General features: G+C 36.1%; 1 protein-coding gene across 1 annotated transcript in view; it reads left to right on the forward strand.

Annotated features, from left to right (window-relative positions):
- OTOGL (otogelin like) overlaps positions 1-15,112 on the forward strand; it is a 134,053-nt gene that overhangs the window by 83,309 nt on the left and 35,632 nt on the right. The window contains exons 34-40 of the mRNA XM_058673670.1: positions 989-1,267; positions 7,320-7,437; positions 10,356-10,435; positions 10,731-10,799; positions 12,429-12,496; positions 14,317-14,494; positions 14,722-14,864. Coding sequence (XP_058529653.1) covers positions 989-1,267; positions 7,320-7,437; positions 10,356-10,435; positions 10,731-10,799; positions 12,429-12,496; positions 14,317-14,494; positions 14,722-14,864 — 935 coding nt within the window. The remainder of the gene's footprint in view (positions 1-988; positions 1,268-7,319; positions 7,438-10,355; positions 10,436-10,730; positions 10,800-12,428; positions 12,497-14,316; positions 14,495-14,721; positions 14,865-15,112) is intronic.

A 15,112-nucleotide genomic window follows, 5' to 3' on the forward strand; every position in this document is an offset into this window, starting at 1 on the left:
AACTAAATTTCGCATCTTCTGAGAAATCTAATTCTCACATTTGAAGAAACAATTTAGTTCTGAAGTTTTAATTTGTGTTGATAACATCTTTGTCTCATGTAGAAACTTCTTTTATTCTTTGCATCTTCCATCACTCAACAGAGTAACATGCAAGTTTCTGGGACATAATGAGTGCTTTTGGATTAATATTGAGTTAGAGGGATTTTATGATTTATAATACCCAATGTATTAATAGATATTCAATTAGTGCTTATTTCAGAAAATTAGCTGAAATATCTACACAAAAACTGTATCATGAGATTTGCAAATATAAATGAAAATTTTAAAGCATAAAACCAAAAATAACAATAATTCTTTTCAAATATTTTGCTAATTGAATTGCATATCAGGTACTTGATAACTTTTTGGGGGAAATAATATTGCAGAACAAGTAACCTTTTCCTGACACTACAATATCTCTTGCGAAAGCATTTGCTAATTAAGAACCCAGTAATATAAAAATGTTGCTTCAAGCCAGAATGGATCTAGTTCTTTGGTCTCTATTTTCTATTGTGAATAAATTTAGTTGTTCCTAGAACTTATGAATCAGAAAATGCCGAAGGTTGCAAATGCAAATATAAGTCTCATTAGCCATGTAATTACTTGTGTGAAAGATATACATATATATCTTTTCATTTATATACATATATATGTATATCTTTTTGTTTTCATTTATATCTCTCCTCACTCCAAGGACATTATTTTAAAACGTAGAACTAATTGGGGACTGAGTTTAGAAGACAAATACCACTGCCACTCACTGCATTTAATATATTGCTTCTCCTTTTGAAGATCTCATAATACATCTTTATGTTGTCATTAATTATGGGTGGCACTTTAGCAGTATTACATTTTCTGCTTTATAAATACCTTGGATGATGTCAGTGTTGCTGAGCACTTTCCCCAGGAACCCAGAGAGCGGTCCAAAGCAATGCTCTGTGTCTTCCAGCACTGGCGCTCGTTTCCTTGGAATCTGCTGAAAGGCCGAACTACTTTCTCTATGTACATGATGATGATTCTCTTAGTTTGGAGCTGTGGAAGGCAAGCCCAGCCTTTCATCAGAGAGCAACATTCTTCCACCATCAGGGGCTCTGGATTCCTGGCTATAGTGCGTTTGAATTATACAGCAAGAAAGGCTTTTTTCTCATCTTCACTCATTTTGGTATCAAAGCATCAAAATATGATGATTCTGAAGAATTTAAACATTCAAGTAGCTTCAGCATAGAAGGTATGTTTCTGAAATATTTAGGTTTTTTTTTTTGGTGACTATTGTGAGTGTGATTTTTTTTCCTGACATTTCTTTCCATGAGTTAGTCATAATCATACTAAAGAGCTGCTGGATTTTGTGCATTTATTTTGTTTGTGTTTCTTGCCTTTTAAATTGTATTAATGTTATTTTCTGTTTATTATTATTATTTTACAATGTGGTTTCATATGCTCTAGGGTTTCCCCTCACCACTACCCTAAATCCCGTCCCCTTGCTGATGTTCCTAATATTATTGCAGTAGTATAGTCCATCATTCTGTTATCCAAGTGTAACCTTACAATGTAGGTTTGGGAAACAACAGAGTCCAGGATACTATTGTCAAGACATAGGTAACAGCTTCTTTGGGAGTTCATCTTTGGTTTGGAAGTAGAGATGCATACTGCGTTGCTGGTTAGGATAGTTTCTATTACATAGTTACTGTACTACGCCTTAAATGAAAAACCATAAATCAAATCAACAGGAACAGTAAGAAAAACTTAAAAAACAACATACATTTAATTAACATGTTACCGAAAGACCAATATGTCACTGAAGAAATGAAAAAGAAAACAAAAAAACCTTGCAGAGGAAAAGTGATGCTACTGTATGACCTATGTGTCACTGAAGAAATCAGTAGAAAAAAGTAAGTTTTTTTAAGAAATGATATTTTAAAAAGCATCAGATCCCATGAGATGTGGCAAAAATATTAAAAACGACATTTATCTCATCTCCCTTCCATTGTCCCCTGTGTTTTGTATTAAAATAGTCTATCAAGTGTAGTCTTGACTCCACTTGCTGGTTTTTGTGTGGGTCGTGACCCTGTTGGAATAGGCAGGGGTAAGAAGTTTAATCTTCCGTTGTTTAGGCATGTTTAGAAGTTTCATTGGGGGTCTACTTTTATCCAGTTGTAAAGCTGCATTCTGACAATTTTCTTTGGTTCCTGATACTCTGGACTCCATTACATTTTTAATTTGTGAGATCACAGGTGTAGGTATAGGCTCTGGAATTTTACCTCTCCATCACACAAATCACCTGTCCCCCACCCCTACTAATTTCCCCAATTTTAATGCAGTAGTATAGAGCTTCATAAACAGTCACAAGTCAATTATCCTTCTGTTTAAGTGTCTCCTGACATTGTTGGCATGGACAATGTCAGAAAGTCCATCACTCTATTGTCAAGATATATTTAACAGTTTCACTGGGAATCAATCTTTGATTTTGAAGTATAGGTACATATTACATTGTATCTTCACATCTGGATATGATAGTCTCTATTACACAGTTATAGTACATCCCCTTAAATGAAAAACCATAAAACAAAATCAGTAAAAGGAAGAAAAATAAAAAATTTACAACAACATGAAGTTAAATAACGTCCTACTGAATGACCAATGTGTCGCTGAAGAAATCGAAATAAAAAACCTTCCTGAAGAAAATAATGCTACTATATGACCTATGAGTCAGTAAAGAATTTAATAAGAGAAAAAAACTCTTTTGAAGAAATGGAAATAAAAACAAAACTATCAAAACTTCTGAGATGTAGCAAAAACAGTCTTGTATTTTGCAAGGAGGTTGCCTTATATCAGAGAGAACTTACGGTATTTGTCCTTTGGGGAATGACTTATTTTACTGAGTATAATGGTCTCTAGCTGGGACCATTTAATTGCTAATGGTAGAATTTTGTTCTTTTTAATGGCTGAGTAGTATTCCACGGAGTAGATGTACCAGTTAAGGTATAGGAATTAGTAAAGACTTCTTGAGAAAGACACCCAAAACACTACTGCATGTATACCTAAAACACATGAACACGTAAGTATCAAAGAGATTCCTACACCACCATGTGTATAGCAACACTGCTCACAATAGCCAACATGTGAAATCACCCAAGGTTCCCGTCGATCAGTGGATAGAGAAAATATGGTATATATACACTAAGAAATACTATTCAGCTAGGAGAAAAGAGTGAAATTCTACCATTTGCAGCAAAATGAACGCAACAGGAGGACATCATCTTGAGTGGAATAAGCTGAGGATAGAAACACAGATTTGCTTGTTCTCCCTGAGATTTGAGAGGTAAAGATTAAAAACAAAAAGAAAAGAAATAGCTATGTGTATTGGTGATGCTACAGATATTGTTTTGTGAATTAGAAAAGGAAAATACTAGAATTCACATGGAACCAGGAAAGATCCAGGATAATCACAGTGAAACTGAACAAAAAGTATTGAGATGGACACATCCCAGTGCCCGAGTCAAGCCAGAAACTTTACTAACCAGCGATTAAGTTTGCTGATATGTGGTCACTTCAAAATTTACTTTATTTCGGTAAAATGATCATTTTTTTCTGTTTAATTTATCTTTATAGATATTGTCTATATTCTGAAAAACTGGGTTTTTGCTTTTTACTTCTTAAACTTCTTTCGTGATGTATTAAGCTTTTAACTGCCAGGTAACTTTAAAATATATTATCACAGGGCTGAAAAAAAAGAAAAGAAGGAAGTTTGAAGGAGAGTGGAAGGGCTAGGTGGGGAAAGGGAAGATAGGCAGGAAGGGAATCTCCCTATATTTTTAGAATTGCATCTATAAACTGCACTGAACCAGTTAAATTAATTGAAAATGTTAAAAAAAAGTTGTTGCATTTCGTAAAATTTCCAAAAAGATAACAAATACCTAGTTTACATTTGCATAATAATTATCAATTTTTAGTTAAAAATCTTTTTCACTGTTTAAGGAAGCAGAGTTGTAGAATTTTACTTTTCTTAACCTCTCTACCCTTAATTTATTCTCTGTAAACGGAGAGAAAAATGCTGATTTTGTAAGATTGTATTAAATTGAACATTCTTTAAAAAAAGATTTATTTATTTTTTATTAGAAACTAAGGTTTATATAGAGAAGGAGATACAGAGAGAAAGATCTTCTGTCTGCTGGTTTTCTCTAAAAGGGGCCACCACAATCCGAAGCCAGAAGCCAGGAACCTCTTCTGGGTTTCGCATATGGGTTCAGGGTCCCAAGGCATTGGACTATCCTTGACTGCTTTCCCAGACCATAGGCAGGAAGAATGGGAAGCTGGGCTGTTGGGATACAAACTGGTGTTCGTATGGATCCAGGCACGTGCAAGGTGAGGACTTTAGCCACTAGGCTAACGTGCCAGGCCCTGAATATAAATTATTTAGAACATCTCTAAATGACTTTACTTACCACAGGTACCCCATGATAAGTGAAGTTTGGAATCAGAACTCGCCCATGTTTCACAGTTGTCTTGTGTCTGTATATATTCTTTCTTCCTAAAAGGTAACCTCTGATTAATGTGATTCTTAGTTGTAGGAACAGCATGGTCATCTTTTTGAATACCAGGATGTTTAGTTCCATTGACCTCTGGCAAATCTCTCCTCCAGGAGAAGCCTGATCTTAATTCTAAAAATTCTTGGAGGTCCATAATCTATTAGATTTTCTGAGTTTTGAAAGGAAATGTTTACTTTGCTATGCAGTGTTTAAAACTGACATTTTAAAAATCCAGGAGTTCTATATAAGCCATAACTCTTATGAACACTTTTTTTTTCGTTTTAAGGAACATTCTGATTGTAGTTGTAGAGCTAATTTTTTGTTATATACTGTGCCTAAATTTCCACAAGCCTTTCTTGCCTTTGTGTTTTCAAAAGTTCAAAATGATTTTGAAAATACTGGGATTATCAGTTCAGTAGACATCTGTGTGTAATGGTTCCTAAGTATGACTGAAGATTTTGCACAAAAGTTGTTTGAGTCCTGCAGGGCTTCTTACTCAATAACGGGGCTCAAAATGAAGTGTAAAGTCCCCCAATGGCTCTAGAACTTGCATTCTTAGATCTAGTGTGAGGCAGAATGCTTACACAGTAAGTCAGTCAAGCCTTTATCACTTACAGATAGGCTTCAAGAATCAACAGAAGCCAAAGAATCCTAACTTAGTTTTGTGTTCCAGATACCACTCGGCACACCAAGCACATTTCGCAGGTCTTTCTGTTAGCTTCCTGATGGTTGATTGATGCGTCTCTTGATTACTATTGTCACTGACACAGGCTGGCTTCCTTGATTCTTTTTTTATGTGTTTTTTAAGGTTTTCACATTTTATTATTATTATTATTTTTATGATACAGTTCTATAGGCTCCTGGCATTTTCCTTATCCCCTCCCCAACTCCTCCCCCCCCCACCTAGTTCCTCTATATCATTACTAACATATAGTTCTTCATACACAGTCATATGTCCATCATTGCGGGCATGGACAATGGCAGAGAGTCCAGCATCCTATTGTCAAGATATAGTGAACAATTTCATTGTAAGTCCATCTTTGTCTGAAAGTAGAAATGGATACTACATTGTTTCCTCACATCTGGATGTTAGTCTCCATTTCACAGCTACTGTACATTCCCTTAAATGAAAAGTCATAATACAAAATCAACAATAGAAAGAAAAATAGAAATTTACTTTTTTTTTAATTTTATTTTTTTAAACACATTTTTATTGCATTTCATTTTTTCAAAAAAATTAATTACATTGCATTATGTGATACATTTTTTATGCACTGAGATTCCCCCCACCCCTCCCCACACCCTCCCCCCATGGCGGATTGCTCCACCTTGTTGCATTTCCATAGTTCAAAATTCAGTTGACATTCTTTCATTGGAGGTATTTACCAAGCATAAAGTCCAGCATCTTATTGTCCTGGTAAGTTCAATGGTTTCTTGGTGAGTCCATCTCTGGTCTGAAGGTAGAGCCGGCAGAGTATCATCCCAATCAATTAAAAGCCCCAACATAATATTTCCAACCAATTACAACGTTGTGGCATTAATTGACATGGTATTGATTAACCAGTATGTTAATAGGAAAGTGCAGGTTCTCAACCACAACCTGTGACTTCTTCATTGACATTTCAATTTTGGTTTATATTCAACCATGTTCTATACACCTTAAAATGGCTTAGATTGTTATTCAGCTGTCTCATGCCTATTTTAATTTTAGTGAAAAATAGAAATTTACAATGCCATGAAGTTAAATGACATGTTACTAGATATGACAGTCTCCATTACACAGCTACTATACATTCCCTTAAATGAAAAGTCACAAAACAAAATCAACATCAGGGAGAAAAAAGAAATTAACAACACTATGAAGTTAAATAACATGCTACAAAATGACTAACGTGTAGCTGAAGAAATGAAAATCAAGAACCTTCTTGAAGAAAATGATGCTACTGTATTATTTTTTTTTTTTACGGATAATGAAGTATAGTTCAGAGAGACAAACTAAGGTGTAGTAAAGTGAGGTTGATTAAAATGTGTTCTGAAGGTGGCACAGGTGTTGAGAGAGCAGCTGGTCCTCTTTCATTTGGGGCCTTGATTGGTGATGTGGCTGCGACGCTCGTGGTTGGCATCTGTGATGGATCCTGTGAGTGGCACACCTCTGAGGTCTCTCTGTGTGTGACTGGCTGTAAACTAGACTTTTCCAGTTTTGCTAAATTCTCATTTTTTCAGATCCATTTGCCACAGGTTAAACTGCCCAGTAAAACTCTTGCATAAATCCTGGTGACGACCAGGGTTCTTAGTCCACCCATGATTTTTGTGGACACTTATTCATGTATAATGACCTCTGTGACACTATACTTCATGTGTTTTTTTTCATTTTTAGATTGGAAATAATAATTATTTAACAAAGTTGTTTCAAGGATATATAAAATGATAGCCAAAAACTCTGCAAAAGATATAATTTCAAACAATTGGCATTATGATATGTGAAGATCAATGAGATCCACTAACTAGAGAGAAAGGGAGGACATTTTACATGTTTCTCCGCCTCATCTCTAAACCTTTGCTTAGTATATTTAACAATAGTGTGAAATGCTTTGATTAGCAAGGAAGTACAATGGTTTTCCCCTCTTAGGTTTGTATCTTACACCGCATTATAGCTAAAAGATGTCAATTTCTACAAGGTCATTTGTTTCCAAGGTGTGTGTTAAAAATACACATAAGCTAATATACATAATCTAAACTTCATTATTTTTCAAGAAATCCAGGCAGCAGTCCCTTACAGGAGGATGTGCGAATGGAGATATGAACCTTGTGCCACGCCGTGTTTTAAAACTTGCAGTGACCCCGAAGCTCTAGCATGTAAATTTCTTCCACCGTAAGTAAGGTTCAGTAATAATGAACAAATTTCTAGTGTTTGTGGTGGATTCTGTGTTTTTTTTTTTAAACTTTTCAGACATGAATCACTCTCAAGAAAAGTACATGTTACATGTTCACTCATGAGTTATTTTGTTTTAATCAGGAAATAGTTATATATAAGAATGTCTCAGAAATTATTGCTGCTTAAAGAAATAGGATTCAACAAAATAGATACCTACTAAAAATTAAAAATGGATCATGATAGATGTCTATTAGATAGATGTCTATTAAAGTTTTGTGTGTTCCACAACAGGCATCTTGTAATTTGGCTTTCCATGAACTTTTAAAAGAATTAATATTTTTGATCAGGAGAGAACACATTGAAAAAGTAACAATGCTGTGTCCCTAGAAAGTGGGAAGACTCAGCAGTAAGCTGGAGTGTAACAATCCCATGTGTTCGTCCTCCAATTCCTGCAGAATCACCACTCCTGTTCTAGATTATTGCATTTTTTTTTTGGCACAGAGCAGGTGGTCAGGATGAAAATGTCTAATGAAAATGAGAGCTTCTGTGAGAGTAGACCCAAAGTAGAATACCACAGAGTACTATGTAAATGTTGCTATTCAGATTATATAGCACACCTATCATAAGAATTTTTCTACATCTGAGACATTACAAGTTAGAAGTTGAATAGATGACCAATTGTATGGAAAATGAAAAAGTAATTTGCTGTATATAGCTATTGAGGCATTTTAAAGAACTAAATTAGTGAACTTGGGAAAGTATTTTAGAATATGCATGTGGTCTTGGTTTGTGCAAAAATATTGCAAAATAATTGATTTGCGTGAAAAGTGATGTTACCAGTGATAACCGACATATTCTAGTCTTTTCACCAATGACTTTACATTTTCTGTTGCTTTCTTCCACTTGACAAATGTTAAAGTATAAGCCTTATAACAAACTGTGAGATTGTTTTTCTACTCAAGTTTATTTTATATAATAAATCTTATGTAAATATAAGATAAACTTTTACATGTTAGAGTATCCAAGAACGAAATGTTCAAAATAGGGTAGTTGTGTCTTTTAAACCTATTTAAGTTCAGAGAGAAGTTAGTTTTTCTCTCTTTTTAGTGTTGCCTAAATTTGCCTGCATGAACAAATGCCCTCTGGTGGCTTCACTTGGTAATTCATTCCCATCTGAAATGGAACGAGGCCTCGAAGAACTTTTTATCCAAATTCTTTACAGCCGAGGCAATTGGAAATGTATCTAAAATTAAAAATATATATATTATTGCTACCTGTTCACCTATTGGGGAGGAAATAAGAAAGCTTATTTGCATTAATTCTCTGTAGTATTTATGTTTCCAATAATTAGACTTAGTTGCACATAAGCTATTACACTTATTCTCTTTTAAGTAGGAATAAATTGGATTCTGAACCCCCTTTGAGAAAGGAGAAAACTGAATCTTAGTAATTATTTTGTCCTTTTCTTTTAGAATAAATTAGGCTGACTGGTCCTCCCTTCTCTTTGGCCCACGGAGCTCCACATGACCTCTTGACACTCTAGACTCTCACTTGGTTTCTCTGCTATACACCAGATCTGGGATTCATAGCAAGGCCAAATGTCCTGGGGCTTAAAATCAAGACCCCTTAGGTTTATGTGCAACCATCGCCCTGGGTATTGTCAAGATTTGGTCCAGTCTCTTGTAGTTACGAAAATCGCTGCCCTTTCCTTCCCTGTTACCGAAGAACAACACTTCACTTCCATCCAGAGATTTCTTTTTCTTTTTTTAAAGATTTACCTATTTTTATTGCAAAGTCAGATATATGAAGAGGAGGAGAGACTCAGAGGGAGATTTTCCGTCCAATGAGTCACTCCCCAAGTGACTGCAATGGCCTGAGCTGAGCTGATCTGCAGCCAGGAGCCAGGAGCTTCTTCCAGGTCTCCCACGCGGGTGCAGGGTCCCAAGGCTTTGGACCATCCTCAACTGCTTTCCCAAGCCACAAGCAGGGAGCTGGATGGGAAGTGGAGCTGCCGGGATTAGAACTGGCGCCCATATGGGATCCTGGTGTGTACAAGGCGAGGACTTTAGCCGCTAGGCTAACGTGCTGGGCCCCAGATATTTCTTTATCATTTCAATGAATTTAGGGTCTAATAGACAAGGGAAACCAACAAAGGTGCTGTTTTTGTTCTATAGACATCCTTATGGCAAAGATAGTCAGTGACCATGGCAGTGAGCTTGAATGTGAGGAGAGTGGAAATCAAGGTCACAGCAAACATTAACCCAAGTGTCAATGAATCATTCATTTATAGATGCGTTAGTCTTATAAAATATGGACTTAGTGTGTACCAAGTTCAAGTTTATGTCTTGAATCTCTGTGTGTTCAAATTTGCTTTTAATCAGTGTTATCCCTTTATTATCTGATGGATTTTGATTTCATAAAACAACAACCAATTCAATTCTGCTTTTAAAAAAACTTTATTTATTTAAAATTTTATTTATTTGTCCTGGAGAGAGAAGAGAGAGAGAGAGAGAGAGAGAGAAGGAAAGAAAGATCTTCCATCAAGGGATTCACTCCCCAAATGGCAGAAATGGCTGGAGCTGAGCTGAACTCAACCCATAAAGTTAAGCCAGGAGCCAGAAACTTCTTCCAGGTCTCCACGTGAATGCAGCATACCAAGGGCTTGTGGCATCCTCAGCTGCTTCCCAGGCTATACACAGAGCAGCTGGAAGCAGAATCAATAAGGAATGCCAGTCAGTGCTTGAATGTGGAGGCTTAGTTTGTTGAGCCACAGCATCAGTATCCAGACTGAAGACGTCTTACAAAGAGATAGTAGAGTTTTATAAGATATCTTATGTGTTAAATATCTTATGTGTTAAAAAGAAGTTCACGTTTTGTGTATTTCAAACTTTTATTACTTTTTTTCTCATGCAAAGGGTTGAAGGATGCTTACCTTACTGCCCTAAAAATATGATTCTTGATGAAGTCACCCTGAAATGTGTTTATCCAGGAGACTGTAAGTATGAATCTTGCTAATTTTACTATGAAAAGTGAAATGCTTAAATATTTTTTTTATGAGGCAAGTGGTTTTAATTAGAAGTTTTGGGTTGACTGGAAGCTCAAAATTCTTCGATACCCTTTAGGTAGTTTTTAAACAGATGTTATAGCAGATGTAAATCTTCCCCCTAAGATCTAATTGGATTTTCTTTTCTAAAAGTGTTTTTCATTGGTGTTAAAGAGAACTATGAGTATTATCTGGAACTTCCTTTACGGTCCCACAGATTAAGGAAGGTATCTTTTTTTCTTTGCAGGCATACTTGTGACTGCCACAGAACCAGCATTACTGCCAACAGAGAAGCCGTCTGTTCCTATGTTGACAGGTATTGCTGCAATTCCACACACTAAAATTAGTATTACCTGATCGACATCTTGACATCTTGCTGCTGTCTGGCTGACCAGAAGCTGTTCAGTGGCTCATTGGGTCACAGTTTTTGAGTGACTTCTGCAATAGGTTCATCTTTTCCTTTGTTTCAAGTAGTGTGGAGTACTAGGACTTCTATCACTTCTTGGCCCATAATCTAGTTGTGTTGGAACTTCCTTTAAATTTTAGAAGCTAACCATGCTCAGGTGGTCCAGGTGTAAAACAAAGTCCACTTCAGTGCCTCCATTCCCGTGTTTGTGTCCTATCTCAGGCTCTGCTCCAGTCCTGGCTTCCCTCCAGTGCTGTGAAACTTGCCTGAGGAAGATTTAACAAGTCCACTCACAGTAGGCCTTGCCGCACTTAATGCAGGCATTATAGTTTAGGGGAGTTCAGGTTCAGATATGCGTTATTTCAGTTTATTTGGTAAGCTTTAATGCACATCAGCTTTGCCGGGCACTGTTCTGACACTCACTAGTGAGTCAGGGAGGATGTAGGATAAACAGCTTACAGCCCAGTTGTAATGGGAGTAGTCGAATAGTTCTTAGGCTATTGCAACCAAGCCCCGAAAGATCCTGAGGGGAAACTGTGTTACAATATGGAGTATACGTTATATTTATTTTGGAGATATGCTCTCAGAAGAATAACAGAAAATAAGAACTAGGTAGCCTAAGAGAAGAAAGGACTTCATTCTGACTAGAAAGAGCAGCATTTGCAATAGAGCATTTCCCCAAGAGGACTTGTGATTTGAATATGTGCTACGTGTGGAATTGTGTCAAATCATGGAAGATGTTATCAGGCACCGGATCACAAGGGTCCATTTCAAAAATGATGGCTCTATTTTTGAAGTCAGTGATGAATAATTCAAGAGTTTTAAGAAATCTACAATATCTTCAAAATAATAGGATAGCTACAATCATCACTAACACTCCTGTTCTTGTTGGCGACTGTTTGTGGAGTGCTTCTCTTGTGCGAGACATTAGATTATGCACTTGGCTTCAATTAATCCATAGGTCTTAAATTGAATCCTTATGAGATAGGTGTCATTGTCCTTGGCCGAGATGGCCTTCATGTCTGAATACCAGCCACCTTTTCCTTTGTCATGGCTCACCCCTTCACCACCACCATGCTCTGGAATCACAGTGTGGTCATCCGCTCTGTCTTCAAGGAACACAGTCTAGAGTTTAACCCAGGAAAAGCAATCTGCTTCACTGCTTATTTTAAAACAACAGTAACGTTTGTAACTTCTGGGGAGCACTTAGTGACATGACTGATATTTTTACCAGTCCAGATAGCGGTCTTGACACTACCAAGCTAGCGAAGGAGTGTATGGCATCATGGCTCAAATCCATAGCTTTGGGGTCAGAATTCCTGAGTTCATGTTCTCCCTCCACCAGTTAGAAGGTTTATTTCTCAACTTTAGTTTCCACGCCCATAAAGTGGCAGTAATGTTATGTATGCCATGAGATTCTTGTGAGGAAAAAATCAACTTAAGTAAAATTTCCCATTGTAGTTGTATAATACATGAATTCCACATTCGATGGCTGTTGTCCATTAACGGGGAGTCCACCTCTGTTTCTTATTTGTCCAGAAATGATTACTCCATCAGAGATCACTGTGTTCGACATGCTAACTCCAACACCAGGGTTGGAATGTAAGGTATGACTGAGTAATTTCTTCCAGCTCTAAGTATTTTTTTTTTTTTACTGCAGGTATTTTTTTTTTATTAATTATTTTGCATTATGTGACAGTTTCATAGGCTCTGGGAATCCCCCCACCCCTCCCCACGCCCCTCCCCCCTGGTGGAGTCCTCCACCTTGATGCAGTATTACAGTTCAAATTCAATCAAGATTAAGTATTTTTATAGCCTTGTAGCATGTGCTCAAGTTTCTGTGTCAATATGTAAATCTATTAAGCTTTTTTTGATGTGCTGTCTAGACTGTCTTTGTCAAAAGACAAAAAAATAGTATATTTAATATTTCATTTCTTAATAAGTAGCTCCTGATTACACTAAGAAACACAAATAAAACATAAATATGTTTTTGGATGTGATTCCTTAGTTAAAGGTTAACTCTTGTGGGCTTCTTGTGATCCAGAGACTCACAGAGTATTTATTAAGTAAGTGCTGTGCTAGGCACCATGCAGGTGGTTAAAGACACATAGGAAAGGAAAAAAAGTTTGGCTTGTTGGCTGCTGAGATGGTAGTTATCTCAGCTGAGATTTGAACAAGCGTTTTCTTCAAATATGCCATTTGTTACTCATAATCTAATTATTGATTCAATGAATATTTATTTCATACTATTTCTGGCCAGACATCAGTGACACTCCATGGAAAAAAGAAAGTGTATGCATTTATGGAGTTTTATATTCTATTAAAGTTCTGAAAGAGCCAAGAGGAAAAACAAATTAGTAAGTCATAGAAATTGTTACAAGATGCCACTCAGGAGGAAAATAATTTTCAGTAACATGGTCAGAAAATGTTTACTGATCATGTGACTTCAAAGCGGAAGAGCTGAAGAAATTGCAAGGGCGAGCAAAGCAGAATACCTAGGCGGCAGATCTGCGTGTGGAAGGGCCAGGAGAGGGTAAAGCTAATGCAGACCTTGTACAGCGAGAGGAGAAGACAAGTATGTACAAGATATTAACTGTGAAATAGAAAAAAAATATAGGAAATGGCTGATGGACCTAGAAGCTAAAGTAAGCAAGATCGTAAAGAAGAAGTAGTAAGTCATACCAGACATGTTAACAGGTCAATAAAATGAAGTTTGAAAATTGGCCAATGTGCTTAGTAATGTAGAGTTCCTTGGTGAATTATCTACCAAACTGCAGGACTCTAGGCAAGTTACTTTAACCTCTTTTCTGACATCTTTATGTGTAAAACAGGAAAAATACAGTACAAATCTCATAGGGTTGCTATGGAGGACAAAACAAGTTAATTATTACAATATCTGGCTAATTATTACTATAATTTGAATCAAATGTGATAAACTTTGGAAAATGAGTCTTATTTTATTTGTGTATCCAAAAATTTTGAACTACATATAGATATAAAAATAATTTATAAGAAAATATTCAATCCTGTCCAACTGATGTCACATCTAAATTTTTAATATTTTACTTTAAGTTTAAGCCAACAATCAGAGAAATTAATTTTATGCAACAGCTTTATACAACATAGTATAAAAAATAGCTTAAAATATATAAATTTGTTTACAGAACATCAATCTAGAAATTTTGAAGACTTCATTTTGTACAGTTGTTTGAACATATGGAAAATTCTTTTATCAAATTAAGATAAAGCTTAAATACATATTGAATGCTATTGAAAGGATACATCAAAAAGTGGCAGTGAAATTTTTATTCTTTATCTTTTAAAGATTCTTGTATTTAGAAAACTGACAAGAACATAATATTACAAGATCTCTTGGGTAAGTAATGGGGAAAAACTCACTCATTTTCTTTTTTTTTTTCATTAACAGCCTTTGCAATTTGATCCTGCTTATAACTGCAGCCAATACATATGCCTTAATATGGAATGGACATTTTACAACTGGTCTCTGCATTGCCCGAAGGCCTTGGAAATGCCTGACTGTGGTTTCCGGGGAAGGCCTGTTCAAGTGAACAGGGATATCTGCTGTCCTGAGTGGGAATGTCCTTGTACGTCCTCATGTGTGTTGTGGTGATCAATTTTTTAATCTTTTGAGATTCTTATTTTGTGGAACTTAATGCTTTAACAACTTGGTTATCATTTCTGCACATTTTGTGTGTGTGTATTTTGTTTCATAGTTTGTAATTTTCAGAACCGTTTCTTGTCAATAGTAAGCCTCACTTAAAAGATCTTGTAAAAGCTTGGATATCTAGTTAACTGTGCCATTTCATCTTAGGTAGATGTTCCATGTTGTCAGAACTGAGCATCGTTACCTTTGATGGGAATAACGCAGCATTATACAGCATGGCTTCTTACATCTTAGTAAGAATTCCTGGGGAAATTATAGTTGCTCATATTGAAAAATGTTCCACAAATCAGGTGGGTCAGAATCTACTTTTATAGCCATTTCTTCTTTAGCCTGTAGTTGAGTATTATGAGTATCTTCAGTATCTTTAGCCTTTAGTTGAACATTTAGTTGCAGTATTATGGGTTCTCAGAAAAACAGGGGACCTCAGGAGCTCATCAAATTTGATTTGATATCTGATATATCCCCAAAATATTTCATCTGGGCACATTTCTCCTGCTATGATGTTCTAAAAAGAAACCAACATCACTGCTGTGATGTT

This window comes from Ochotona princeps, chromosome 15, assembly GCF_030435755.1.
Source record: "Ochotona princeps isolate mOchPri1 chromosome 15, mOchPri1.hap1, whole genome shotgun sequence".
In the NCBI taxonomy this organism is placed as follows: domain Eukaryota; kingdom Metazoa; phylum Chordata; class Mammalia; order Lagomorpha; family Ochotonidae; genus Ochotona; species Ochotona princeps.